General features: G+C 42.6%; 1 protein-coding gene across 2 annotated transcripts in view; it reads left to right on the top strand.

Annotated features, from left to right (window-relative positions):
* Positions 1-527: 527 nt before the first annotated feature.
* LOC111144429 (centromere protein U) overlaps positions 528-27,927 on the top strand; it is a 35,540-nt gene continuing 8,140 nt past the window's right edge. Inside the window, exons 1-9 of one of the 2 annotated variants that reach the window (XM_022498726.1) lie at positions 528-568; positions 1,658-1,741; positions 3,417-3,465; positions 5,172-5,289; positions 8,953-9,058; positions 11,175-11,235; positions 11,704-11,931; positions 18,085-18,148; positions 19,236-19,344. In XM_022498726.1, coding sequence (XP_022354434.1) covers positions 528-568; positions 1,658-1,741; positions 3,417-3,465; positions 5,172-5,289; positions 8,953-9,058; positions 11,175-11,235; positions 11,704-11,931; positions 18,085-18,148; positions 19,236-19,344 — 860 coding nt within the window. The remainder of the gene's footprint in view (positions 569-1,657; positions 1,742-3,416; positions 3,466-5,171; positions 5,290-8,952; positions 9,059-11,174; positions 11,236-11,703; positions 11,932-18,084; positions 18,149-19,235; positions 19,345-27,927) is intronic. The other variant, XM_022498727.1, reaches the window with a different exon arrangement.

Here is a 27,927-nt window from a genome sequence, read left to right as displayed (position 1 = left end):
AAAAAGAAGTAAAATAATACGCGGATTCATACAGCTGGTTGAGGGCAGCAACGGGGTCAAATCCTGCCTTTCAGGCAATGCAGCGCTCTAAATTCCCAGGAGCCCGAACCAGGAGCTCCTTCCGGAATTTGGATCTGGTACCCAGGGCGCGCGCACCACCTCTTTTCCGCCCTGGCTCCTCCCCTTCCCCGCCCCAGGGGAGGGCCCACGAGGCTCAGGAAATGCGGGGCTTTGGAAAACTGGCGCGGCGCACGGGTGGGAGGAAAAGCCCGGCAAATTGGTGTCGTCTTAGAGACCATCAGCAAAGGGTTGTAAGGCGCAGACTCCAGCTTTCCCAGAATTCCATACCGGGTTTTCCCTCGCGCTCCAGGACGGGGAGGAGCCCCCGCCGGAGCCCGCTCTCGTACCCGGCTCGGGGAGGGGCGTGGGGCGGGCGAGTGTGCTCGGCTGCGATTGGCTGCTCGGAGCGGCGCGGGGTTTGGCGGGAGCTTTACGGGCCGCGTCTGCCGGGAGCTCGGTAGACTAGGATGGCCCCGTCGCGGCGGATGCGGTACCCCGGGCGGGGCGGGTGAGTTGTGCGGCCCGTGAAGACCCGGACCCGGGACAGGCTTTATCTCTTTCCTCTGCGGCGGCGTTTGTGCCTCTCGGAGCTGTTCGTGCTGCTTTGCGAGGCTCCCTGGCTCTGCCGCCGCGGCACTCCCTCAGGCCTCGGTTTCCACCTGTAAAATGGGAATGATAATCCCGACTACGCTGGGTTGCCGCAAGACAGAGGAGTTAACCGCTGAACACTGTGCCTGGAGGGTGCAAAAGGACGTTTGCTAATGTTATCTTTGCGTGGGTGGGTGTAGTCTAAAGTAGACTCAAAATATTTTGAAACAAGATAACAACAACAGCTCGCCGAGTGCCAACTGCTTGCCAGAATTTACATTCTAGAAACGTTTGCACTGTGGCTGGTCAGTAAGTCAGTATCTTATTTTCAAGACCCTGGTGGTTTTATAAGAGACCTTAAAAGCTGAACATCATCTCCAGCTGGGGGACCAAGCTGCTGCTTGTTATTTTAAAAAGGGCACTGCAAAATGGGTCAAGCAGTTGGTTTTTGTTTGTTTCTCAAAAAGGGCGTGCATTTAAATACAGGCTGCCAAACCACTCTCCAAAATATTATTTTTTAGTGGATGCTTTGACAACTGTCTGGCTGGCTGTGTCTTGAGAGCATCCAAAGGCCCGGAGTGTCCCTGGCTAAAGGGGTCTCGGCTTGCTGCAGTGGGTACACAAGGTCCTACATACGGGCAGGAGGTCCTGGGTGGTGGGAGGACTGCCTGGAGAAGGTGGCGTTTGTAGACGCCAGCCGACTGTTTAAGGTGAGCAGAGCAGAGCATAGGGGGAAAGGCTGGAGCTGGACAGCAGGCAGGTGGCATAAACTGGGATTAAATTCCTGCAGCTGGGGAAGAACAGAAGACTCTCCCAGTAGAGGGGAGGATCGGGAAAGAATATGGGCCTTAACATCACCTGAGGAAAGTTAAACTCATTCTGATAGGCCAGGTAGTTTTTGTTTTTCTCCCCCACCCTTCCTCTCTCTCTCTCTCTCTCTCTCTCTCTCTCTCTCTCTCTCTGTGTGTGTGTATGTGTGTGTGTGAGAGAGAGAGAGAGAGAGAGAGAGACTCCTGAAATCCACCAAAAATCTTACATATGGTATCACAGACGTTTCCGTCTTTGGGAAACCTCACCTTGCTCCTACCCTAAGGTAAGGAGGAAACCTGACTTTTTCTGAAGCACCGAGGAGGCAGGAGCCAGCGGAGAGGAGGTAAGAAGTTAGGCGATCTGGGTTTTAGTCCTATTTCTGTTACTTGGTTGTATGAGCATTGATAAGTCACTTTTCTGAATCCTAGAATCATTGATGCCATAAAATGAATACCTGTTCTACCTTCTTCTTGGGAGCTGAAAATCCAATAAAGTAGAGGTTCTTAAAGTGTGGTTCCTTGCATTTGTTAGAAGTGCAGACTCTCAGATCCCATCCCGGGCTTGCGGAATCGGAAACTCTGGGGCTGGGGCCAAGCAGTCTGTTCGAAGCCCTCCAGGTGATTCTGATGCTGGGAAGTTTGAGAACCACGGCTCTAAGGAGTTCAGCCCTTTCGTTTGTGATTCAGTCATGATATTTTACATCACTGTACATAAATGTGCTCTCCACACATGCAGAACAACAGAGTTTATGAAAATACAATCCCCAATGTAATCTTATATTTTATATTTTTTTATTTCCTTTTTGAAAACGCAGAAAAAAATTTTGAAGGACATGATGGGGCAATGGATGAAATTTGGATAGACTGTAGATTATATAATCATATCAGTGTTTCTTTTCTAAATTTGGAAATTGTACTGTGGGGATGCAATAGAACACTTTCTTAGAGACACACTGAATTATTTGGGGGTAAAGGTGCATGGTGTCTCTAGTTGACATATACACACACAGAAAGCATAGGAGACAGAATGTAAACCATTGGTGAACCTGGGTGAAGGACAGGAATGTTCTTATACTTGAGATTTTTCTGTAAGTTCGAAATTATATCACATACAACAGTACTCAAATACGGATTCAGACACACTAAACTGATTTTGTGACCCACAGACGGGTGTCTGCGTGGCATGTTGTAAAGTAAGAGACTGGGTACGGAATTTTCCAGAGCATCCCCGGTGCCCTACTACAGTGCTTGGTGTGCAAAGGATACTCGATACCCATTCACTGGCGGCGGTATTTCCCATGGCTCTTATTTCCAGTTCGTATTTTAGTGCCTGTTTTTCCATCTTGTTTAAGCTTGAAGATCTACAGCTTTATCCTTTTATGCTAAGGCCCAGTGGAGGGGCCTGAGGCAGTGGGAAGAGGGAAGCTGAATTTGAACCGATGCACGTTTTAATGCCGGCTTCTCCTCCTTGGTCCTGTGCTGCTTTGGGCGAATCTACATCTGCAATATAGGATTCACTTCTGCTTTATAGGACTGTTAGAGCCAAATGAGAAAATATACACCCAAGAGCCAGATGAGGGGTGGAACGGGTGTCAGGTGCTTCATAAATGCCGCTGGACCTCCCTTTTTAGTTCTCCAGAAACGGTCAGTCCCTGCTATTGACTTGTCCTCAGGGGCAAGGATAGCCGCAGGATGGAGAATGTCTGTGTCCCTGAGGCAGACAGGTGTGCGACTTTCTATACCAGTGATAGGATTTGACCTGTAAAAAAGTACCTGTGAGATACGGGTTCTGTTTTCTGGAAGGATTTGGCCATAACCTGACTTTCACTGGGTATGCACTATTTGCGCAACTAGCGAGAAATGTAATTTGGGGAGAAAAAATGCTTAGAGAGGATTGCAAGTTAGTGTGCTTCCCAGTTATTTTAACTATTTCCTATTTGTGTTTTTGCTGTTTAATAGTGTGAGATCTTCAAAGAACACTGTAGGAAGAACGCATTCTGCAAAAGATGTAAGTTATCTTCGTATTTTAATGTGATTCTCTTGTAATCGATGATACGAAATAACGTGTTTCGAGGGAAGCTTTGAATCTTCTAGATTTCACTGGGTAAACTCATTTTTATTGTGATAAAAAGCATATTCCTTTTCCTCCCACCTTTACCAGTATACTGGAAGAAATAACCACTGTTAACATTTTGAATCTTTTTTTCTGAGCCTTGTTTTTTTTGTTTTTGTTTTTTTTTTTTCCAATTTGGTTAATTAATATCCTACAAAAATGTGTTCAACTGTCTGTATTTTGCTTTTTTCACTCAATCACTTCTGCATTTGTTTCCCACAATTGTTTGTGATTTCATGCTGTTGATTTAGTTCATATTATAGTTTCTCTTTAGGGTCTTAAAATAAATCTATGTTAAAAGCGGGTACGTTTCTTCAGCACTCTGCAAAGCTCATTTTATATTATTTTCCAATGGCTCATCTACTTGGCAGTGGAAACCCACATCAACGACATTGAGAGTGGCTGCTTTCAGGGTGTAGGGAGTTGGGGGCTGTCTGCTCTCTGTCCTGCTCTCCTGTCTTTTTTTTTTTTTTTTTTTTTAAGATTTTATTTATTTATTTGACACAGAGAGAGAGAGATCACAAGTAGTCAGAGAGAGGGGGGGAAGCAGGCTCCCCGCTAAGCGGAGAGCCCCATGCGGGGCTCGATCCCAGGACCCTGAGATCATGACCTGAGCCGAAGGCAGAGGCTTTAACCCACTGAGCCATCCAGGTGCCCCTGTCTTTTTAGCTCTCTCTCCACCTGCTGCCCTCGCCCCAGCCTTCAGGGGGTGGCTCTTGTCTGACCTCTGTCTTCCCTGAAGACAGCTATGTGCCGGAGGCCAATTTGCTGCAGGGAGGAGGGAAGGTCTGTAAGTGGGAACGTTGTGTTTGTTGTTGTTGTTGTTGTTGTTTGGTCAGTTTATTCCATCTTCTTTCTATCTTCCAGAATTTTCTTATGCTTTCTCATCTGTTAATGGCACCTTCCACATTTTCCAGAGTTGAAATGGAAGTTTTTCTCATTTTCTGTATGTTTTGATCCATTCATGAGGATTTGGGATAGCAAATTTTGTGGGGCTTGTTAGTATATTGAACCATAAACCCTTGTCTCTCTCCTTTGGTTGGCAGTTTCCAGCCCTGTGGGTCCTTGTGAACTCTCAGGTATATGGGCATATTTCTGGAGCGGGGGCCCGGAGCTCTACCGAGATCCAGAGTCGGCAAACTGTGGCCCATGGGCCAAATCTTGCCTGCTCCCTGTTTTTTGGACAGCTCTGTGAGCTGAGAATGATCTTTATATTTTTAAATGGTTGAAATAAAATCAGAAGAAGAACATCTCATGATAGGGGAAAATGACGTGAAATTCAAATTTCCATATTCATAAATAAAGTTACTGCAACACAGCCCTGTTTATTCTCTCTGTGTCGTTGCTGTCTGCTTTCAGACCACAGCAGCAGGGCTGAGTCGTTGCAACAGGTGCAGAGCCTAATATATTTACCGTCTGGTCCCTTACAGAAAAGTTTGCCAGCCCTTGCCCCGGTTTGTCAAAGGGGTCTGGTGTGTCTCCCTGCAACAGGTGTTAAGGATCTCTTCATTCGGATAATTCAGAATTATCCTCGCTAGATAAATCAGCTCGAAATGGTCCTGTTAGAGCCCATTCAATGACTTTGCTTTGTCTACTTTTAGAAAGCCGGCCCAACGCAGAAGCCCATTGATGTGTTTGATTTCCCCGATAATTCTGTTATTTCCAGCATTGACAGGCTGGGTGAAAATGAGAAAGATGAAGAACCTTACGAAATCTTTGGTCAGTATTTTAAGTCTTTTATCCTAAAGTTTTATGAAGTAGTTTATCCTCAAACCTTTAGGCCAGTTACTGGTAAAAACATGGGAATATCTTCAGATATAAAAATCAGCTGTCTGCCTATGACTGTAGTGTTGAGGGGAGTACTTGATAATTTGAGTTAGTTTTCCTCACTTCTAGGTACGTTGGGACTACGAACTCTGTTAAACATTTATCAGAATGGAACTCTTCTGGTAGCATTCGTCAAGCCAGTTCTATCGGGACACCCATCATAGCATTCTGTAACGAGGAGAATGTGAACTGTGCTTCTTACTCCATACCACCAACAGAGTCATTCAGTAAGGGGCCTAAATTTAGGGAGGAGAAGAGGGGTAATTTTCCCTTTTCCTTGATACACCGAGGCAGAAGTTTCCTTCAGGAGAGCGAGGGGAGAACTTTGCCTGTGTTCCCTGGAGTGTGAGGAAAACAGGGCTGTACTGGGTTGACCAGGAGTACGTGAGTTGTCCAGCTGGGACTGCTTCTGGCTGTACCCTCTGTGGCCGCTCCACAGGCCAAAACATGGCAGAAAGTGCCAGGTGCCCCCACACTGAGATCAGCAGTGATCAGACATTGTTGCTGGAAAAAATCTTAAGGGCATTTTGAAAACCTGTACTCTGACATATTTTTCAGTTGGTCTCTCATATCTTCTAGTCTGTTTTTTTGTTAATAAAAGAATAGTGTACGTTTTATAAGCATTGTCAGAATACATCTTTTGTTATGGCTTGAAGTGTTTTAATTAAGGAAATTGAAATGTAAAATATCTGAATCCAAAAGAAACCACATAATTTTTTTATTTTTCATTTTTATTATTTTTTAGAGAGGGGGACGTGGGGAAAGGGCAGAGGGAGAAGGAGAGAGAGAATCTTAAGCAGGCTCCAGCCCAGCACGGAGCTTGATCTCACCACCCTGAGATTTTGACCTGAGCAAAAATCACAAGCCAGATGCTTAACTGACTAAGCCCCCTGGGGCACCCTCACAGAATTTTTAAAATTGAGATGTAATTCACTTACCCAAATTCCCCATTTTCAAGTACAATTCAGTGGGATTCTTGGTGTAGTTACAGAATTGTACAACCGTTGCCCCTGTGTATTCCAGAACCTTTAATCACCCCAGCAGGAAACTGTACCCATTCGCAGTCCCTCCCCACCCCTCCTTCCCCCAGCCCCTGGCAACCCTCCACCTCCTTCCTGGCTGTGGGTGTGCCTCCTCCTGTAAACAGGGTTATACTCTCTTCATTTGTGACTGGCTTCCTTCATTCTGCCTAGTATTTTCAGGGTCCATATGTCCTGTAGTAAGAATCAATACTTTGTTCCTTTTAAAAACATTTTCGTTCAATAATCCATTGCTTCAATACTCCTCACTTTGTTCTCCGTTCGTCACTGTACACCTGGCTTGTTTCCCCTGTGGGGCCACGAGTTATCCTGCCGTGAACATTCATGCGCAAGCTTGTGCATGGGCCTGTGTTTCCCTTTCTCCCGACTTTCCGATTCTGGCCAGGACTGTCCAGTGCTGTCTCACTGTGTTTTTGTGGTAACCTATACAGACCATAAAACTGATGGTTTTCACCATTTTTAAGAGTATGGTTCTGTGGCATCAGTGCTGTCCTCACCGTCCACCTCCAGAACCTTCCCACTTCCCCCTGAGGGTCTGTGCCCGCTGGACCAGCAGCTCCTGACTGTCGATACCTCCCAGCCCAGCTTGTCGTTTCTAGAAATTTGACTACTCTAGATACTTCCTATGAGAGGATTTCTACAGTATTTTCCCTTTCATTCCTTTTTTTTTATCCCTCCATTTAACAGTGTGTCTTCAAGGCCCACCTGTGTTGTAGCATGAGTCTGAATTTCTTTTTTTTTTTTTTTAAATATATTTTTTAAAGATTTTACTTATTTATTTGACAGAGATCACAAGTAGGCAGAGAGGCAGGCAGAGAGAGAGGGGAAGCAGGCTCCCCGCTGAGCAGAGAGCCCTATGTGGGGCTCGATCCCAGGACCCTGGGATCATGACCTGAGCTGAAGGCAGAGGCTTAACCCACTGAGCCACCCAGGCGCCCCTTGAATTTCCTTTTGAAAACCGAATCCTGTTCCATCCTCTGTGTACCGCCATTCGGCTGTCTGTGGACACTGGGGTCGCTTTTATGTTGTGGTGACTGTGAATCAAACCTCTGTTCGAGTCCCTGCTTTCACTTCTTTGGAGTGTAGACGCAGAAGTAGGGTTGCCGGATCCTGTGGTCACTTTTTTTGAGGCCTCGCTCTGCCCTCCTCACGGAGGCTGCAGCATCCACATCACACTAACGCAGCGGTCCGCCAGGGTCCCGGTTCCCCGCGGCCTCACTTGGGTTTCGTTTTGACGGTGGGCATGAAAGGGTCCCCTCGCAGTGGTTTTGAATTGTGTCTCCCCAGTGGCTAATGATCTTGAACACCCTTTTACGTGCTTGTTGGCCATTGGTGTGTCTCTTTTAAGAGCTGTCTCTTCAGATCATTTATCCATTTTTATTTTTGTTTTTAAAGATTTTATTTATTTATTTGACAGAGAGATCACAAGTAGGTGGTGGGGGGAGGAAGCAGGCTCCCCACTGAGCAGGGAGCCTGATGTGGGGCTCGATCCTGGGACGCTAGGATCACGACCTGAGCGGAAGGCAGAGGCTTAACCCACTGAGCCACCCAGGCGCCCCCATTTATCCATTTTTAAGCTGGATTATTTATCTTATTAAAATTGGGTTCTCGGGGCGCCTGGGTGGCTCAGTGGGTTAAGCCGCTGCCTTCGGCTCAGGTCATGATCTCAGGGTCCTGGGATCGAGCCCCGCATCGGGCTCTCTGCTCGGCGGGGAGCCTGCTTCCTCCTCTCTCTCTGCCTGCCTCTCTGCCTGCTTGTGATCTCTCTCTGTCAAATAAATAAATAAAATCTTTAAAAAAAAAAAAATTGGGTTCTCTTTCTCTGTATGTGAGAGTCCAGCATGGATGACTGGCTGCATATGGAGATTCAGGATTGGTTTATTTCTTTTTTATTCTTTGTTATTTGCAGCATCAGCAAATCCCTTTGTCTGGCTGAGGGCAGCACAGAGCCTATCCCTACCTTTAAAATCATGCATTGATAGTGTTCCTCGATTAAGCAGCTGTTTGGTGGGACACCTGTCTAAAGTCTACACCAAGAGCTAAGATTTGAGCATGAAGCAGTGGTCGCTTGGCTCTTACCGGGCACCCTGTAGCTACCCCTGGCCGCCTCCCTCCCTCCCCCAAGCTCCCCCTGCCTGAGGAGGGAAGAGTGTCCTCCTTTACTCTGAGCCATTTTCTGTGCCTTTCCAGCGTGGGGTCTCACGTAGAGCCCTGACGCTCCTCCCAGTGAGGACAGAGGACACCGGGCTTCCCACTCACATTTCTTTCAGCTCATTGAGAAACTCCCACAGAGCGTGTCAATACAGTAACACAGGTGAACACTGATAAACGTCCACGTGTTTACTAATGAAACGGTTTAAATTGCTTCGCGTTGAGGTGCGAGCTCAAAGACCTTTGGGGAGTCAGTCGCTTGTGCGGTGGGAACGGCTCACACTGAGGTTTGGAACAATGAGAAGCGCTGCTCAAGCTGCCAGACTTTTAAAGTTGTGCTTTAAAAAAAAAAAATCTCTTGTAGACCCTCCTCTACACAGCACCGCGATATATGCTGATGAAGACGAATTCTCCAAGCACTGCGGGTCCTCCGTGCCCTCGACTCCTCAAGGAAAAGAGGCAGAGAAAAGGTACGATTCTGTTTCGAGTGCTCGTGGAGCCGTGGTCAGTGGGATCTCCCCGAGAAGCTCTCTGAGACAGGCGCTTACATGACTACAGCTTTTCGAAGATCTCTGGAGCCAACTTGGGTTTTTCCTCCAGAGAACCGGTGCACAAAAACTTGTTCTCAGAAATTAACATGACTTGTAGTAACTAACTGTAGGCACGTATTTCCGGTCACAGGAAACAGGCCTGGGGATGTAGTTACAGCAGGGGGACTACAGCTAATACCTTGTACATTGGAAAGTTGCCGGGAGAGTAGATCTTAGCAGTTCTCGTCACAAGAAAAACAAATTTTGTAGCTCTCTGTGGTGACAGATGTTAACTAGAGTTAACCGAGGAGAACATTTTGCTGTGTGTACAAGTAGCAAAGTATCGTGTTGTACACATGAAGCTAATATGTCAACGATACCTCAATTTTAAAAGTCAAATTTATTTTTATTTTTTTAATTTTTTTCTAAAGATTTTATTTATTTATTCGACAGAGGGAAAGATCACAAGTAGGCAGAGAGGCAGGCAGAGAGAGAAGGAAGCAGGCCCCCTGCTGAGCAGAGAGCCCAATACGGGGCTCGGTCCCAGGACCCTGGGATCATGACCTGAGCCAAAGGCAGACGCTTAACCCACTGAGCCACCCAGGCGCCCCTTGCAGGTTCCTTACGTACTTAGGATACTAACCCTTTATCATTTGCAAATATCTTCTCCCATTCAGTAGGTTGTCTTTTAGTTTGGTTGATTATTTCCTTCGCTGTGCAGGAGCTTTTTGTCTTGGTGAAGTGCCAGTAGTTTATTTTTGCTTTTGTTTCCCTCGCCTCAGGAGAAGTAGCTAGTAAGAAGTTGCTACTGCCGATGTCGAAGAGGTTACCACCTGTGTTCTCCTCTAGGCTTTCTATGGTTTCAGGTCTCACAATTAGGTCTTTCATTCATTTATGTGGACACGAAGGGGAGTCAGGCCATCAGAGATGCACTGGGGAGAGAGTAGAGTTTAGCAGGACTCATGGAGGCATCAACCTCTAGGCCCCAGATCCTCACCAGGGACGTTTGGGTCTTTGTTCCTTGATCTCCTTCTCCCTCACCTCTTCGTGTGCACAGGTGAGGCTGCTCTCTGCTCTCTCCTCTCCACCGCCCGCAGTGTTACTCTCCTGGTTTTAGCTACCCAGATGCCACTGCGCTCCTTGTCTGTCTGTCTGTCTTGCCCAGCCTTTCTCTGGGGCCTGCCATGTCCTGCAGATTGGCCATATGTCCCTAGATGCCCACGGGCACCTCGGATTCAACAAAGGCAAAGCCAAGCTCAGTCCTTTCCTCTCTCACCCAGTGTCAGCAAGATCCTTTGATATTCTCTAGATTAATGGTCCTGCTGTCACCTGAGAGTCATTCCCGACAGCCTCTGTTCTCTGACCAGTCTTATTTGTTCTCTCCATACCCCAGCCATGGCCTAGGCACTTGGCTCCTCTCACCAGCGTCCCCTGCCTGCTGTCCCTTGTCTCCAGAACTGCTCTCTCCCCTCCAGCCCACCCGCCCCACAGCTTCCAGTGCCATCTTTCTGAACTGCCAGTCTTCTCTCCCTGGTTTGCCTGCTGGCTCCAGGGGGCCCCCATGTTCTGTCTGCATGGCGTGGAAGTTGGCATTAAATGAATGTTGAGTTGAGTGACAAAATGAACTCTTATCTCTCTTTGGAAATTTAGGGTTTTGTTTTGTTTTGTTTTCCTTTTCAAAGGGAAAAAGAAGGTCTTCCTTTTTATATCCCCTATGATGGGCCTGGTGTCTGTGGACTTAGCTTTCAGTTCATCAGATGATGGCCCATACAGTTACCCGGGAGTGGGAACACGGAGAAAGTGCAGTTCTGGGGCATGACCGCAAGGTGGTGCAGTAATGGCGCTTTCTTGCGCACCAAGAATAAACTTACGGGGCCTGGGCGTGGGATGGTGTGGGAGATGACCCATAAATCCCGAAGGTGGCAGACCCGCCCAGGACAAGCGGAAATCTCCTCACGGAACTGAGCTTGTTTTAATATTGGACGAGCACCTTCTACAAGACATGTGAAAAAAAAAAAAGTATAAGATACTACTAACGTTTTGTTCTTTGGTACAGGTCAGACACTTACGAAATTGAAGCAGGTGAAAACATGTCTACAGAGATGAGGGCAAAAAAGGTATGTAGGAGTGTTCTCTTATTTTGCAGCAGATTTCCTATTTCGATGGGACGCCAACAGAGAAAATGTGCTATAACCACATTTTACATACAGAATGTTACATTTCAGAAGATACTTTTACTGTAAAAAGGGAATATATTTTCATATCTTAGGTGGTTTTATTTATAGAGGGCTCGAATGTCTCTGTCCCTAGTTGATTTTCATAGTGTTCATGTCATCTGTTTAGATCACGATCCACAAAGGCCGTGTGAATTGTGGGGAGTGTTTATTTGGACTCTTGGGTCTGGGTTGTCCACACCCCTCCCTGCCCCCAGCAAACTACCCGGTAATCCCGTTGCCACCTTCCTATTATGTTCGAGCTGGAAGGTGGTGAATGAGCAATGTGGACTTGACCAGGGCTGTCCACTATTGCAGTAAGGAGGATAAAGCATTTGTATTTTCTAAGACAGTAATGCTTTCTCGCCATAGCCAGGAAGGAGAGTCAGGCCCATTAGCGATGACTCTGAAAGCACTGAAGAAGAGGATATAAGAAGGAAAGTTCAACCAGCAGAGAAAATAAGGACACAACCAGATACACCCCATATATCCTCGGAGCTTCCAGAGAAACCGGCTGAGTCGGTCACTCCTAAAAACATCAGACCCCTTAGCGCCAAGTCCGCTGTTGGAAAAGAGCCCGAGACAGAACCACGTCATTCGGTAAGAGCCTGTCTGCCATCGCCCTAGAGGGAAGAGGAGGGTTGATGGAAAAATGTTTAGGAGGAAAACAGCACTTCCTCTCTTTTCCTTTGTTTTTTTAAAAAGATAAGTTCTGTGTTTTTGTTGTAAAACATATTTGAGAACATTCAGAAGGTGTGGAAAGGAAGATAAAATCAGCTACAATCCCTTCTCCTGAAAGGAGCCACCCTGCTCCTTGGTCCAGGCTCCTTAGCGCCTTTCCTGCACTTTCCTCACCCCCGGTGACCAGCCCGGGCACCTGTGTTCTAGGCTGTGGTCTTAGCGCGCGCCGTTTCGTTCACGAGTGTGCCGTAGTTAATCTCTTACTAATGAATGGTTGCAATTCAAAAAAAATTTTAAGCGCTTTCATGAATTTCTTTCTAGCTAAATCTTAGTATACGCCCTCCATCATTTCCTTAGGAAAAAGTGGCTAAGATAAGATGTCTGGGTCATAATCACTCTGTTTTAAATTCTTGACATTTAGTATCTTTTGGTCAAGTTCTCAATATGTCCTTTTATTCATTTGCTTTAATGTTTTGAATAATTCATCCTCCTGTTCAAAAAAAAATTTTTTTTTTTAAAGATTTTATTTATTTGACAGAGATCACAAGTAGGCAGAGAGGCAGGCAGAGAGAGGGGATGGGAAGCAGGCTCCCCGCTGAGCAGAGAGCCCGATGCGGGGCTCCATCCCAGGACTCTGAGATCATGACCTGAGCCGAAGGCAGAGGCTTAACCCACTGAGCCACCCAGGCGCCCCTCAAAAAAAATGTTAAGTTTAATGTGTTCCTGCTGCATCATGGTCCGCTTACCGTCTTCCTCACCCAGGAAATATAGATGCAGGTGACATTCTATATAGGTTCTTATGTGTTCTTCCAGAGTTTCCTTCTGCCCGTATAAACAAATATGGATGTATTTTCTTTCAGTTTCCTCTTTCTACACAAATAGAAGCATATTATACATGTTGTTCTGCCTCTGATTGGTCTATCTTGGTCAACATCCCATATAAACTTGAATTTGCAGTTGTTTAAGGTACTCTGGGAATGTGCTCTCAGGTCAGGGTGACTGACCTACGTTCAGATATTATGTCCCCTTATAGGCCTTTAATGGTGGGGGAATAGTCTCCTTTTTACAAAGCAGGGTGTTTGTTTTTAAGATTTTGAGAGAGAATGAGCAGGGGAGGGATGGAGGAAGAGGGGGAGCAAGCTCGCCACTGAGCCGGACCCTGCGATCATGACCTGAGCTGAAGGCAGACGCTTAACCACCTGAGCCACCTAGGTGGTTTTTAATACCCCAATTTTGTGGATTCGCTTTAGTTCTCCAGAGTTTTGCATCATGAATTTTGTAGCTTTGTTGTTTTCTTAATTTTAGACTTAAAAGTTATAGAAATAGTGCAGGAATTTCCCACGTGTTTTTTACCCAAATTCATCTAATTCTTACTTTTTTAAAAAAATAATTTTTAAAAAGATTTTATTTACTTATTTATGTGAGAGACAGAGAATGAGCAGTGGGGAGGGGAAGAGGGAGAGAGAGAGAGAGAGAAGCAGATTCCCTACTTGAGCAGGGAGCCCAGTGCACAGCTGGATCCCAGGACCCCGGGATCATGACCTGAGCCGAAGGCAGAGGCTTAACGACTGAGCCCCCAGGCGCCCTGATTCCGACTTTTTTTTTTTTTTTAAAGATTTTATTTATTTATTTGACAGAGATCACAAGTAGGCAGAGAGGCAGGCAGAGAGAGAGGAGGAAGCAGGCTCCCTGCTGAGCAGAGAGCCCGATGTGGGGCTCGATCCCAGGACCCTGGGATCATGACCTGAGCCGAAGGCAGAGGCTTTAACCCACTGAGCCACCCAGGTGCCCCTGATTCCGACTTTTTACATCGTCAAAGCACAGTGAGTAAAACCAGGACTTTAGGGCACCTGGGTGGCTCAGTCAGTTCATCGTGCTCTGTTTTCTCTTTCTTACGGTTTTGGTGGCTCTGGCATTCGTCAGCTTGTGGTCACATCAACACAGTATCTGCCTTCCATCTTCACGTCATCTTCTCCTTTGTTTCTCGTCTCCCTCTGCCTCTCCAAGGGGCCTTGTGGTGACTCTCATGGGCATGGACATAAGGGGCACCATTCACTGCATATGGGCTTCACTAAATGACCGGCCCTCACTTTCTTCCTTCCTTCTTCCCTCCCTCCCCCACTTTCCCATCCTTTTCCTTCCTTCCTTCCTTCCTTCTTTCCTTCCTTCCTTCTCCCCTCCCTTTCTTCCTCCCTCTTTCCTTCCCTTTTCCCCCTCCTTCCCTCTCTCTTTTTTTATGGAGGCTGGTGCAGAGGGAGAGAGAGAATCCCAAGCATGGTCCACGCCCAGCATGGAGCCTGATATGGGGCTGCATCTCACAGCCCTGATACTGTGACCTGAGCCAAAATCAAGAATTAACCAGTGGAGCCACCAGGCAACACCCCCCCTTCTCTGCACATTTGAAATGGCAAATTGGTCAGTGAAACTGAAAACAAAGCAATAAAAGTTTATCCAATTTGCAAATCAGAAAAAGTTTGGGGGGAAAAATCAGAGTCACAGGAAACTGTGTGACAATACCAAAGGATCTAAAATATATATATAATAAGAGTACCTAAAGAAGAGTCAGAATGGGGTAGCAAAATTAAAAATATGACTGGAATTTTCCAACTTACAGATCCAAGAAGCTCAGTAAACCCTTAAGCAAGATAAAGCCATACATAAGCATATCAGAGTTAAAATGCCAAAAAAACAAAGATAGGCAGAAAACCTTGACAGCAGCCGGAGAAAAGGGACAGAATAAATACAGAGGGAGCAATGACAAGTCTCACAGCCAGCTCGCAGAAACAAGAGAGCCAGAAAACAACAGAAGGACCCACTTAAAGAGCTGAGGGGGAAAAAAAGTCACCCCAGAATTCTACATCAGTGAATACATCCTTTTAAAAAGGGTGAATAAACACACTTTCAGATAAAGAAAATTTTAGAGAATTTGTTGCCAGCCGATCTTTGTTAAAAGGATGCTACAGGATGTTCTTTAGGCTAAGAAAAAAGGTATCAGAAGGAAATGCAGATCTATAGGAAGGAGAAAAACACAACTGGAAAAGAAAAATCAATCAAAGGATTACAAAGTGGAGTGTTTGGAGGGGGTGCCTGCTGGCTCAGTGGGCAGAGCAGGAGACTTGACCTCAGGATTGTGAGTTCAAGCCCATGTTGGGCTCGGAGCCTACTTGAAGATAAATTCTAAAAAAGTGGGTGGGTAAGAAAAACTACGTATTTTTTTTCTTCTCGTAATTTCCTTAAGAAACAGTTGTTTCAAGCAAAAATGTCAACACTGTAAGGTTGGGTTACAACGAATGTAGAAGTAAAACCTGTGACCAGAGCAGCACAGAGGGTGATGGATAAAGGGAAGAATGTGGTCATGTCATGAGATTCATGCGGTGGGAAGTAGTTGACTCTCAGGAAGCAGAATGCATGATGTGCTCACATACTGATTCTAAGTAGCCTTTGTTAACTGAAGGATGCACATTTTTCACCCAGAAGCAACCATTCTTTAAAAATTCAGAGGCGTAGTTGAGAAGCCAATTGAGCAAGGAAAATGGAAAACCAAAATATGTTCAGTTAATCCAAAATTAGCAACAGAAGGAAAAAAACAAAAGGCCAGTGGAAAACAGTAAGGAGGATGGTAGACTTGAACCTAATGATACTTAAAATTACATCAAAAGCAAATGGGCTTCTGGAGAGTGTGCAAGAGTGGGATGAAATAGGTGAATGGAAGACAAAGATCAATATGGCCGACTTAAACCCAGCCACAGTAACAGTTACATCAAAAGGAAGTGAACTAAACATTCCAACTACAGGGCAGAGACTGGCTAACTATAGGCTGCTCTGCAAGAAACATGCTTTAAAGACCGAAGCAAGAGCGTAATGGCTGAGTGAGACGGCCTTAGTGTCGTCCCCCTGCCCACCACAGCAACGACAGTGGGGCATCCAGCCACAGAGAACGGTGTCTGTGTGGGAGCTGTGGGATCCCACACCATATGCCCAGGGACCTAAGTCCCTGGAGGGAACCATGTCTTGCCAACACCTGTATTTTGGCCCATTGAAACTGATTTCAGACTTCTTCCCCCCAGAACTGTTGGAGAATTTCTGTTTCTGTTTGAAGCCATCAAGTTGTAACTATAGCAGCCACGGGAAACTGAAACACGACCCAGTGACTCCTCAGTTCTGTGCTCTTTGGTTCTAGAATTTCCATTTAGTTTTGTTTTCTAAATATAGTTTCTCTGCTAAGGTATCCTGGGTTTTTGTAGTCATTTAGACCACCATTTCCTTTTACTTCTTTGGGACATATCTGTGACATCTGCTTTAATGTCTTTGCTCTGGGCTGACTTGGTGTTCATTTCTCTTGAGTATTTTTGTTTTGTTTTGACTGTGGGTCACATTTTTTGTATAACATTTTTAATTTAGTACTTTCGGATTGTGTATTGGATATTGTTGACAGGTTGTTGAGACTCTGAATTCTGTCGTCTTAGGAATGTTGACTTTTTATTCTAATTGGTAGCCTGTTTATTGGCTGATCATCTTTAACTTCTACAAGCTTGGTTTTATCTTTTGTTAGGGTCAATTTGTGGAACGCCTAACATATTTTCCAAGCAGCTCAAACTCTCTGCGACTCAACCTCTGCTTGATAAATTGTTGCATGATAAATTACCACAAACTTTGTGACTTAAAACAACACACAGTTATGACTCACAATTTCTGTAGGTCACAGGTCCAGGCCACCTTAGCCAGATTCTCCACTCAGGGTTCTATGAGTCTGAAATCAAGGTGCTGGGTAGGACAGAAATCTCATGTGAGACTCCTGGTCCTCACATCAGATCATTCAGATTGTTGGTAGAATTTAGTTGGTTGCCTTTGCAGACCTGAGGTCCTTGTGTTCTCTCTGGTTGAAGCTGGGGGGTCACTGTTAGGTCTTGGTCTCGTGGCCCTAACATGGCAGCTAACATCTTCAAAGCCAAAGAATCTCTCGAGTCAGCTACAGCGGGGTCTTCTATACGGTGACCTAAGAGAAAGAACGAGCGTCCCATCTTATTCACAGCAGCCACCCACACATAAGGGGAGGGAGTTCTACAAATCCCTGGGGGGGGGTCATTGTTGAATTCTGTTTACAACCTCCAGGCTCTGTCTTTCTAGTGAATCTGGTCTGAGATTGGTTTTAGGGTTTGTTAGGGTGGGTCTAGGGTAGGCCTTACTCAGGGTAGTGTTTCTTTCTTTCTTTTTTTTTTTTTTTAAAGATTTTATTTATTTAATTGACAGAGAGAGATCACAAGTAGGCAGAGAGGCAGGCAGAGAGAGAGGGGAGGAAGCAGGCTCCCTGTTGAGCAGAGAGCCTGATGCGGGGCTCGATCCCAGGACCCTGAGATCATGACCTGAGCCGAAGGCAGAGGCTTTAACCCACTGAGCCACCCAGGCACCCCTCAGGGTAGTGTTTCTCAATCCTGTTGAATTATAGTGCTGCCTAAAAAGCCTTTTTAGTTTTTTTGTTTTGTTTTGTTTTGTTTTTTTAAATTTTTATTTATTTGAGAGAGTACAAACCAGAGGATGGGGGGAGGCAGAGGGAGAAGCAGACTCCTTGCTGAGCAGGGAGCCTGATGCAGGACTGGATCCCAGGACCCCAGGATCATGACCTGAGCCCAAGGCAGACGCCTAACCAACTGAGCCACCCAGGCGTCTGCAAGGCAACCATAGTTAAAAGCCAACTGGAAGCTTTATTTACTTTTTGAGACCATTTAATTTTTCAGTGTCTCTCTGTATTAGATTGTATACATAATAATTTAGAACTAAATGAGGAGGGTTGCTGGGGGGTTGCATGGGAGGGCTGGGTGGCTGGGTGATGGACATTGGGGAGGGTATGTGCTACGGTAAGTGCTGTGAAATGTGTGAGCCTAACGATTCACAGACCTGTACGTGGGGCAAATAATACATTATATGTTAATAAAAAAATAATTTAGAACTAAATGAGAGTAACAGCCAGAATTAAGTGTTTGATAATACCGTGCTCAGAATACTTAACGTTTTAAGAGAAGGAAAACTTTTCTTAAATAAACATCTTTGCAATTTTTTTTTTTTTTTTTGTAGAAAACTCAGAAAAAGGTGTTTTGTGGCAGAAGGAAGAAATCAAGCAGTGAAGCCAGAGACTCAGGTACAGAGTAGTGTTTTATACCTTTATCAAGCATGCAAGAATTTTATTTTAAAAACTTTGTTTGTTAAAGTAGTAAATTGTAAGTATATAAAATTGCACTTTAAAAAGCTAAAAACATGTGTATTTGTAGTAACTGATTTTTTTCCAACATCTGTCATGAAAATTTTCAACCTACACCAAAGTTGAAGGACTCTTACAATATGTATTTATAGTGTTAGATTTTACTGTTACACCTGCTTTATCACCTCAATTTTTCATCACAGTGTTGAAACCATGCTGAACACATAACGTGGTTTCGCCCTTCTGAATAAGGTTCTTTTTTTTTTTTTTCACTTGGCGTAACTTCTTTGAGATTCATCTGCATTGTTCTGCATTTTTATTGATACAAGTAAAAATTTATTGAAAAATGGGAGGAAAATAAAGCATTTTCTCTCCTTCATTTCTTTTAAAAGATAAGTCATATATGTTTAGAAAATTTGGAAAGTGTAGAAAGGAAGATAAAATCACCTACAATCCCATCATCCAAAAAGAGCCCCCCTGCTTTTTGGTGTATACTCTTCAATCCTTTTACCTCAACTGCCCACCCCAGATGGGATCTTATTCTTATCCCAGATGGGATCATATCTTATCATTAAGTATCGTACAACCCAATTTTACTGGGTGCTTGACCTTTCGCCCACATTACTAAAACCAGATCAGCGCAGTGAGGAATCTCTGTGTGTTCCAGAAGTGATCTATTTATAGATTAAAATTACGAAACTGTAATTAACAAAGAAGAGCTCTGTGACCAGTGGTGTTGGGTGGCAGCGGACCAAGTAAAGGTAGAGCAGGGAGTTCTGAGTCAGCAGTGCGTTAGGCTTTTTTGGTAGAAATGGGAGGACCAAGGAGAGGGCAGTGAGTGACCTTGGAGGGGCGGTATTTGAGCTTGCACTGGCTTAGGAAGTGAGCCGGCTCTTCCCACGTGCCTCTCCAACCATAGCTCTTTTTGGCAATTTGGTGGGACAGCTCTTGTTGTAGGCTTTCAGAACCCTGGGCCTAGAGCCACAGTATGTTCAGTATGTTAAATGGACTTCTCTTAATATTCCAGATCGTTCCGACTCTGAACCTATTTGGTGTCTGAAAGGAAAGAAAGCCAGTGACATCTCGGAGTTTGATGTCGTTTTGTCTGCCTTTGAGAAGACCATCCTGGAGTATGAGTAAGTCTTCTGATGTGATATACGAGCCCAGTGAACGTTCCTTGAAGCATCACTTAGCTCATCCCATGGCTTCTGATGTGTTTTCATCACCTAGTTGATGAATTTTTACATTTCCATTATAATTTTTTCTTTACTCCTGTGAATTATTTAGTAGTATGTTTTGGTATGTCCAAATATGTGACTTCTTAATTTATATTTTTATATTAACCTTGTGTCTTAAAACATGTGATCAAATTTGAGAGACTGGTGATATTTTTTTGTAATTTTGAGGCTTGCTTTATGGCCTAGCACATAATCTGTGGGGAATCTAATTATTGGATCTATGTCGAATCGGTATTGTTTTTCCTGATTCTTTTATCAGTTTATGCTGAATATATTTAGAGACTATTCTGTTAGGACATCACGTTTAAAATTGCTCTGTCTTGTAGTCTGAACATTTTATCCTTCGGTAGTACCCTCTCCATTCCTAAAAATGCTTTTTTTGGTCTTAAAATCTGTTTTATCTGATACCAGTATTGTGTCACTAGATTTCTTTTGCTAAGATTTCTAGAACTTACATTCTTTTTACTTCCTTTTATTTCCAGCCTTTTTCTGACTTTAAAACTTCTTTTAATAAGAGTAAAGTTTAGGGGTATCTGGGTGGCTCAGTCAGTTAAGCGTCTGCTTTTGGCTCAGGTCATGATCTCAGGGTCATTGGGCTACCTGCTCAGTGGGGAACCTGCTTCTTCTCTCCCTCTGCCCCTTCCCCACTGCTCCTTCTCTCTTTCACACGTGCACTTGCGTGCACTCTCTCTCAAATGAATCTTAAAAAAAATTTGTAAAGTTTAAATCCAATGTGTCCATCTTTCTTGACTTCAATCCATTTACATATAATTATCAATATATTTGGAAGAATGTGTTGATATATTGTTTTTAGTTTTTTTGGTTCTCCTTTGATGTTTTTAGTTATAACTTTTTTTAAAAAAATAGAATTTGTAACTCTCCACTAGTAAGATTAGAACTCTGGCAAGCTCTCTTAACTCTTGGTCACCTCTCCCATTCCCCTACCCCAGAGATTTTAAATTCTGGGGTAAGATACATTGTTTTCTCTTCTCTTTTTTTAAGACAGCAGCAAACCTTATTAAGGTATTTATTTGCTCACCTTTATTTCATACATTTCTTATGACAACCTTTGGTAATGTCTCTTTTCTTATTTAAGTGTTTATCCCAACACTTTTGAGTATGGCTCTTTGTGCTGTAAAATTTCTAAACCCTTTAGATTATTTTGGTCATGACATTGAATTTGAAAGACAGTTTAGCTGAATATAGTATTCTAGGTTCCAAATCATTTCCTTAAATACTTTCAAGTCACTATTCCTTTGTCTTCTTTTGCATCTAGTGTTGATTTGGAAAATTTGGTGTCTGTCAGTCTTGTTTATATGTGATCTGCTATTTCTCTCTAAGCTTTTAGAATATTTTGTGTATGATATTCTTTAATTTCACTCTGTTGTGTCTCACTTTTCCAGTCTAAGGTAGTTCTTTTTTACTCCAAAATTAAAAATAATTTTTGTTCTCTCTAATGCTATATCCTTGTCCTCTGCTTTGTTTTTCGAGATTTCCTCAGTCTAGAAACAAGAACTTTGCTAACTTGCTATTTCTCTGGTATTTCCAAAATGCCATATATCCCATCTACCCAGTCCTGTAATGTAGCCATATGACTTTCCGTCTAACATTTCTATTTGGTTCCCTTTATGTCATGTTATAGGTTGCTACTATCATCTGTAGAATATTTATTAGGCTAATTTCAAAATACTGGGTCATCTACTTTGAAATACCTGCTGCTCTTAGAATTTCTGATCTAATAATTTGTTTTCTCTTTAATATAGCTGTGTTCCTCTGTTACTCTAGCCGGTGAGCTTATGTACCTCCGTCTGTCAGCTTTTCTGTCACACAGACAGTGTATATAAGGGAAGATCAAGCCGTGATTCCTGTCCATTCCCAGGAGTGCCAGGGAGGGGGCTGGCTAAGGCCTAGGGAGGAAAGCCTCACTTACCCCACCTGGTAACCTGTCAGGTCCAGGCTTAAGCTTGGCCCTCCAGCTATAAGTAGTATTAGAAGCTGCTATAATCCTTAGATTATCACTCTACAGCCCTGGGGGTTTGGCAGGGGAAGGGGGAGGAGATAACCGCTCTCAGGTAGTCTCCACGTTGCTTTCCAGGCCCCGTAGGCGCAGCCCGGGTTTTACTCTCAAAGGCACAGGGACAGAGACAGACGTTGGCTGCGGCTCTTCGGCACAGCTTGTGCGAATCATGCTGGGGAAGAAGCAGAGGCCAACCTCGACATCTCCCTTCTGGTCCTGGGCCACAGCCCCTGTCCCTCTCACCGGTTCACCCATTCTAAATACCTCTTCCTCTCACCTCAGGGTTTTTCACAGCTTTCCCCATTTTGAGGGAGTTTTCCCTCTTTGGTTCTTCTGGGGTTGGTCTTGGGGAAAGGAGCTAGCCTGTCACGCTAACTTAGCGTCTTTGTGGGAATTGTCTGTTTTATTCTTCCGTAGTGTATGTTCTCTTTGGTACTGTATGCTCTAAAGCCAGTGTCCGGTTAAAATTGGTAAAGGTCTCTTACTAAAGACCATCTCTTGACTGTGTCACTCTTTTCCCACTCATAAATCTCTTCAAAGGAAGAAAAGACTTATAGATTTCTGATATTTTAGCAAAATGGCAATATCTTGCCCTTTAGCATAGTGTTCTTGATGTGCGAAGTGATTTAGAAGAGCTATAGTATTTTTGTTAGCCTTTTTTTAAAAAAATAGGCTCCATGCCCAGTGTGGGACTTGAACTCATGACCCTGAGATCAAGAGTTGCATACACTAGTGACTGAGCCAGCCAGGCACTTCATGGACTTTTTTTTTTTTTTTCCTTGAGTAAATATAATGTATTATTTGTTTCAGGGGTACAGGTCCGTGATTCATCAGTCTTATACACATACCTTTGTGTTTTTGTCATAGTGCATGATTCTGGTAGAATCACTGGTGTTGTTTTATTTTCTTAACCTAAAGTATTCTCAACCACATGAAAAGTTTTATTCAAAATCAAGTTAAATATTTGAGGGTGTACTGTTTTTAATACCCTATATCTGGAACTCACACCTGAATAATTTGCTAAGTTTACAGATTGTAAGCAATTTATCAGTGTATATATATAATTAGGGAAATAGGCCATGAAATGCAGACAGTACAAACATAGGCTATTTTGTAACTGATTCAATTAGTTATTTGTAGGGAAGTGACCAGATTTTTAAGGTACTAGAATTTGAAAAAGTTGTGTCTGACTATCATATGTAGACCACCACCATTTCAGTTGGTATAGTCTACTAAATTTATCATCATTGTAAGCCATATGCAGAAAGATCTAACCAGTTTTCCTAATTTTTTATATGTTTTTACCATCTTAAAGTCATGATTTCATATTTATATTAGAAATACCTTTTTTAAAGGTAGAGCTGATGAACTTTTTAATTGTGAATTTTTACTTTTAAATTTATTTTTATTTAAATGTGCATTTATGTACCATAAAATTTACCATCTTAACCATTTTTAAGTATACAATTCAGTAGTGTTAAGTACTTGGTTTGCTTTCTCAAGATTGTTTTGACTATTTGGTGTCCTTTCAGATTCCATATGAAGTTTAGAATTTTTATTTTCTGTTTCTGCAAAAAAGCCATTGAAAATTTAGTAGTTACTATATTGAATCTATAGATTGCTTTGGGTAGTATGAACATTTTAATAGTATTAAGGCTTCCAGTCCATGAACATGGGATGTTTTTCCTTTTATTTGTATCCCCAATTTCTTTCAACAATGTTTTTATAGTTTTCAGTGTATAAATATTTTACCTCCTTGGTTAAATTTATTTCTAAGTATTTTGTTCTTTTTGATGCTATTGTAAATGGGATTGTTTTCCTAATTACCTTTTTGGATTGTTCATTGTTAGTATATAGAAATGCAACTGTTTTCTGTATGTTCATTTTTGTATCCTGCAATCTTGCTGAATTTGTTTATTCTAACAGTTTTTGTGTGTGTATGTGATCTTCAGGATTTTCTACATATAAAATCATGTCCTCTGTGACAGAGGTAATTTTACTTCTTTTCCAATTGGATACCATTTAGTTCTTTTTCTTACCTAATTGCTTTGGCTAATATTCCCAGTACTGTGTTGAATAGTAATGGGAAGTGAGGCATCCCCACTTTGTTCCTGGTCTGAGGGCAATAGCTTTTAACTTTCACCACTGAGTATGATGTTAGCTATAGCCTTTTCATGTATGGCCTTCATATTGATGTAATTTCCTTCTATTCATAGTTTGTTGAGAGTTTTTATTATGAAAGGGTGTTGGATTTTGTCAGGTGTTTTTTCTCTATCAATTGAGATGCTCATATGGCTTTTGTCCTTCTGTTCTGTTATTGTATGTTGGATTGTATTATGTTGAACTATCCTTGCATTCCAGAAATCCACTTCATGATGTATAATCATTTAAATGTGTTGTTGAATTCCCTTTACAAGTATTTTGTTGGGGAGTTTTGCATTAATAAGGATATTGGTTTTTCATTTTTTCTTTTAGTATCTTTGTCTGATTTTGGTATCAGGGTAATGCCAGGCTCATAAAATAAGTTTGGAAGTGTTTCCTTCCCCGACTTAAATTTCTTGTAAGAGTTTGAGAGGGATTGTTAATTCTTCTTCAGATATTTGGTAGAATTAATTCTCTAGTGAAGCCACCTGGTTTGGGGGTCTTAGATAGGAGGTTTTTGATTAGTGATCCAGTCTCCTTTACCAGCCATGTTTGAACATATTTTTTATTTCTTCCTGATTCAATCTTAGCAGGTTTTATGTTCTTAGAATTTCTGCATTTCTTCAAGGTTACCCAGTTTGTGGGCTTGTAATTGTTCACAGCAGTCTCTTATGAGGCTTTTTACTTCTGTGGCATCAGTTGTAATGCCTGCTCTTTCATTTTCTGAGTCTTTTTTTTCTTAGTCTATCTAAGGATTGGTCCGTTCTGTTGATCTCTTCAAAAAACTATTAGGTTAATTCTTTTTCCTGTTTTACATTTTATTTATTTCTGCTCTAATTTTTACTGTTCTTCATTATGCTAGTGCTAACTTTGATCTTTTTCTAGTTCCTTGAGGTGTAAAGTTAGGTTGTTGATTTGAAGTATTTCTTCTTTTTAATGTAGGTGTTTATTGGTATCAGCTTCTTCATACTGCTTTTGCTGCATCCCATAAGTGTTGGTGCATTGTTTTTGTTCTCATTTGTTCCAAGATATTTTCTAATTTACCTTGTTACTGTTTGAACAATTGGTAGTTCAAGAATGTATTGTTTAATTTCCACCTATTTGTGAGTTTTCTGGGTTTCCTTTTGCTGTTGATTTCTGGTTTTGTTCCACTGTGGTCCCATAAGACACTATGATTTCAGGTGAATTAAATTGGTTAAGACTTATTTTGACACCTAACATATGATCTGTCTTGGAGAATGTTCTGTGTGCATGTCAGAAGAATGTGGATTCTGTTATTGGATGGAATGTTCTATGTAGGTGATTTAGATCCATTTGGTTTATAGTTTTGTTCAAATCTCCTGTTTATTGATCTTCCATCTGCTTGATGTATTGTTGAAAGTGAAGTATTGAAATCACGTACTATTCCTGTGTTACTGCCTATTTCCCCCTTCAGTTCTGTTAATTCAGAATTGTTGAATTGTTCCAGTGTTGGGTACACATATAACTTTTATATTTTCCTGGTGAACTGACCCTTTTTTCATTACATAATATTCTTCTTTTGTGACTATTTTTGACTTTGTCTATTTTGTCCAATGTAAGTATGGTCACCACTGCTGTCTTTTGGTTACCATTTGATGGAGTATCTTTTTTGCCTTTAGCCTGTGTATTTCCTTACCTAACTAAAAAGTGAGTCTCTTGTAGACAGCATGCAGTTGGATCTTTTTTTTTTTTTCCTTTTTAAAATCTAGTCAGCCACTTGATTTCTTTTGGGGAATTCCTGATAATGACAGACTTACTACTGAATTCTATTTTCTCTAAGTCTTATAGTTGTTTGGTTCTTCTTTTCCTCCTCACCTTCCTTTGTGGGGGTTTTTTTTTTTTGGTAGTGACATGTCTTGATTCATTGTTCTTTTGTGCTTCTGTAGATTTTGTGTATAAATGTGTGTGCTTACATTGGGGGTGACATAAATGATTTTAATAGCAGTCTGCTTCAAAATGATAACCTCAGTCACCTACAAAAGCTCTTTATGTCTCCCTCCCTCGCTATATGGGGATAAATAACACTTTGTTATTGATAGCACAGATTTCACCTTTTTGTTGTTTTACCATTAGACACAGTTTCATAGTTTTTTATGCTTTTATCTTTTAAATTCTCTATCAGTATTAAAAGTGATCTGTGCATCACTATCACAGTTTTATGGGGTCTATATCCATCTGTATATTTACCTTTACCAGAGACCTTTATATTTTCATATACTTTTGTGTTATTGTCTCTTGTCCTTTTTTTTTTTTCAACTTGAAGGACTCCCTTTAGTAATTCTTATAAGGCAGGTCTAGTGATCATGAACCCAGCCTTTGCTTATCTGGGAAAGTCTTTATTTCTCCTTGATTTCTGTAGGATAATTCTGCCAGGTATAGTATTCTTGGTTGGCACTTTTTTCTTTCAGTGCTTTGTACACATCATCCCATCCTCTGTCCTATAATGTCTCTGCTGAGAAATCCACTGACAATGTTATGGGAGTTCCTTTGTACATGACAATTTGCTTTTCTCTTGCTACCTTCAGGATTCTATTTTTGCCTTTGAATTTTGACAATTTGCATATCATGTGTGTCAGTGTGGGCCTCTTTGGGTTCCTCTTAGCTGAGGTCTTTTGAGCTTTCTGAATTTGGGTGTCCATTTCCATCCTCAGATTTGGGAATTTTGGAGCATTTCTTCAAACATGTTCTCTGCTCCTTTCTGTTCCTCCTTTTCGGGGTTACTTGTAACACACATAATGGTGTATTGAATGGTTCCCATAAATCTCAAAAATTCTCCACTTCATCCTTCTTTTTGTTCTTCCGCCTTGATAGTTTCAAATGACTTGATAGTTTTCAAATGCCATTTCTTTCCTCTGCTTGATCAAATCTACTGTGAACCCATCTAGTGACTTTTTCAATTGTCATTGTATTATTCAGCTCCAGAATTTGATTCTTTTTATAAGTTTTCTTTGTTGATATTCTCATTTTGTTTATGCATCATTTTCCTGATGTATTTTATTCATGTTTTCTTATAGCACATTGAGCTTCATTAAGATTACGATTTTTGAGTTATGAATTTGCTTATGAATGTTATGTATTTGTTATGAATTTGCTAATTCATAGGTTTCCATTTCTTTATTTAAAGTCCATTTCTCAGGATTTTCCCCCCACTTGATTGGGTTATGTTTTGTTTCTTCTAGTGCCTTGTTATTTTTTGCAGTGTTTTGTACATATAAAAAGCAGCCACCCCTCCCAGTCTTTACATACTGGATTTGCACAGGGGAAGGCCTTTGCCAGTCAGCCTGGGTGGTCCCTTAATCCTTTCTGGGGATGTGTCTTCTTTGGGCTTGTGCATGCAATTTTCCAACTAGAGAGGTTTGCTTCTTTTTTAGGGATTTGTAATCTCTGAAGACTAGAGCTCCCTCTGGTGTCTCTCTGTGGTACTGTAGGTTCTGTCATGCTGCAACAAGGTGCTGAGCTCCTTTGTGGTTTCTCCCACCAGAGGCATCCAAACTATTTCAGTTCCCACCGCTGCTCTACTTCAGGTGACACAGAAACCATTCCAAATGTTGGATAACCTTCTTCTCTTCTCTTTCCCTGCCAAGGGAGAAGGTGTGAGCTGGGCCCTTTGTCCTGCTATCCAGTGAGTGGCATTGCTGCTTCTCTTACTACAGCAGCCGCTGAGCTCTCTTCTCCATGGCAGCCAGGCATTCCCAAGTATGCTGCTTCCGTTAGCATTCTGGATTGGAAATGATGGAAGGGAGGCCCTTGGGCAGCCCCCTGAAAAGCCAGAACCTTGGACCTACATTCCATTCTTTTCTTTACCACGCACGGAGCTTCTCAATCGAACCAAGTTGTGCTGGCTTGGGAGGTGGGCTGTCCAAGTTGATATGAAGCCACTTTTCTTACCTGTTTCAGTAGGATTGTTCCTGACTTTGAACTTGCCTGCAACTTGATTGGTTTCTGGGATTCTCACAAGGCCTTTTGGGCTGTGTATAGTTGTTAAATTGGTATCCCTATGTGGGGAATCTGGCCTGGGGCTTTCTATTCTACTATCTTGCTGATGTCACTAGACACACACTTCTAACACTCTTTTTTAATGAGACCTTTTACAAAGATCTGTATTCGTAAGTACAGGCCTTCTCTTGTGTCATGCTTCGCTTAGCCCCCTTCTCCTGAGTATCTTTTCTTTCTCATGGATCTCCCCCAAGAGAGAAACCATTTTCTAATTACCTGTCATTTATACAGAATATTTATTACTTTCGATTCAAAGGACCCTTTCTTGTACCCTACAGGGCTGAGGCAGAGTAGGGGGTTCGCGG

This window comes from Enhydra lutris, unplaced genomic scaffold (genome assembly GCF_002288905.1).
Source record: "Enhydra lutris kenyoni isolate GAN:26980312 unplaced genomic scaffold, ASM228890v2 scaffoldscaffold11, whole genome shotgun sequence".
Lineage (NCBI taxonomy): Eukaryota > Metazoa > Chordata > Mammalia > Carnivora > Mustelidae > Enhydra > Enhydra lutris.
This window is presented reverse-complemented; position numbering and strand designations above follow the sequence as displayed.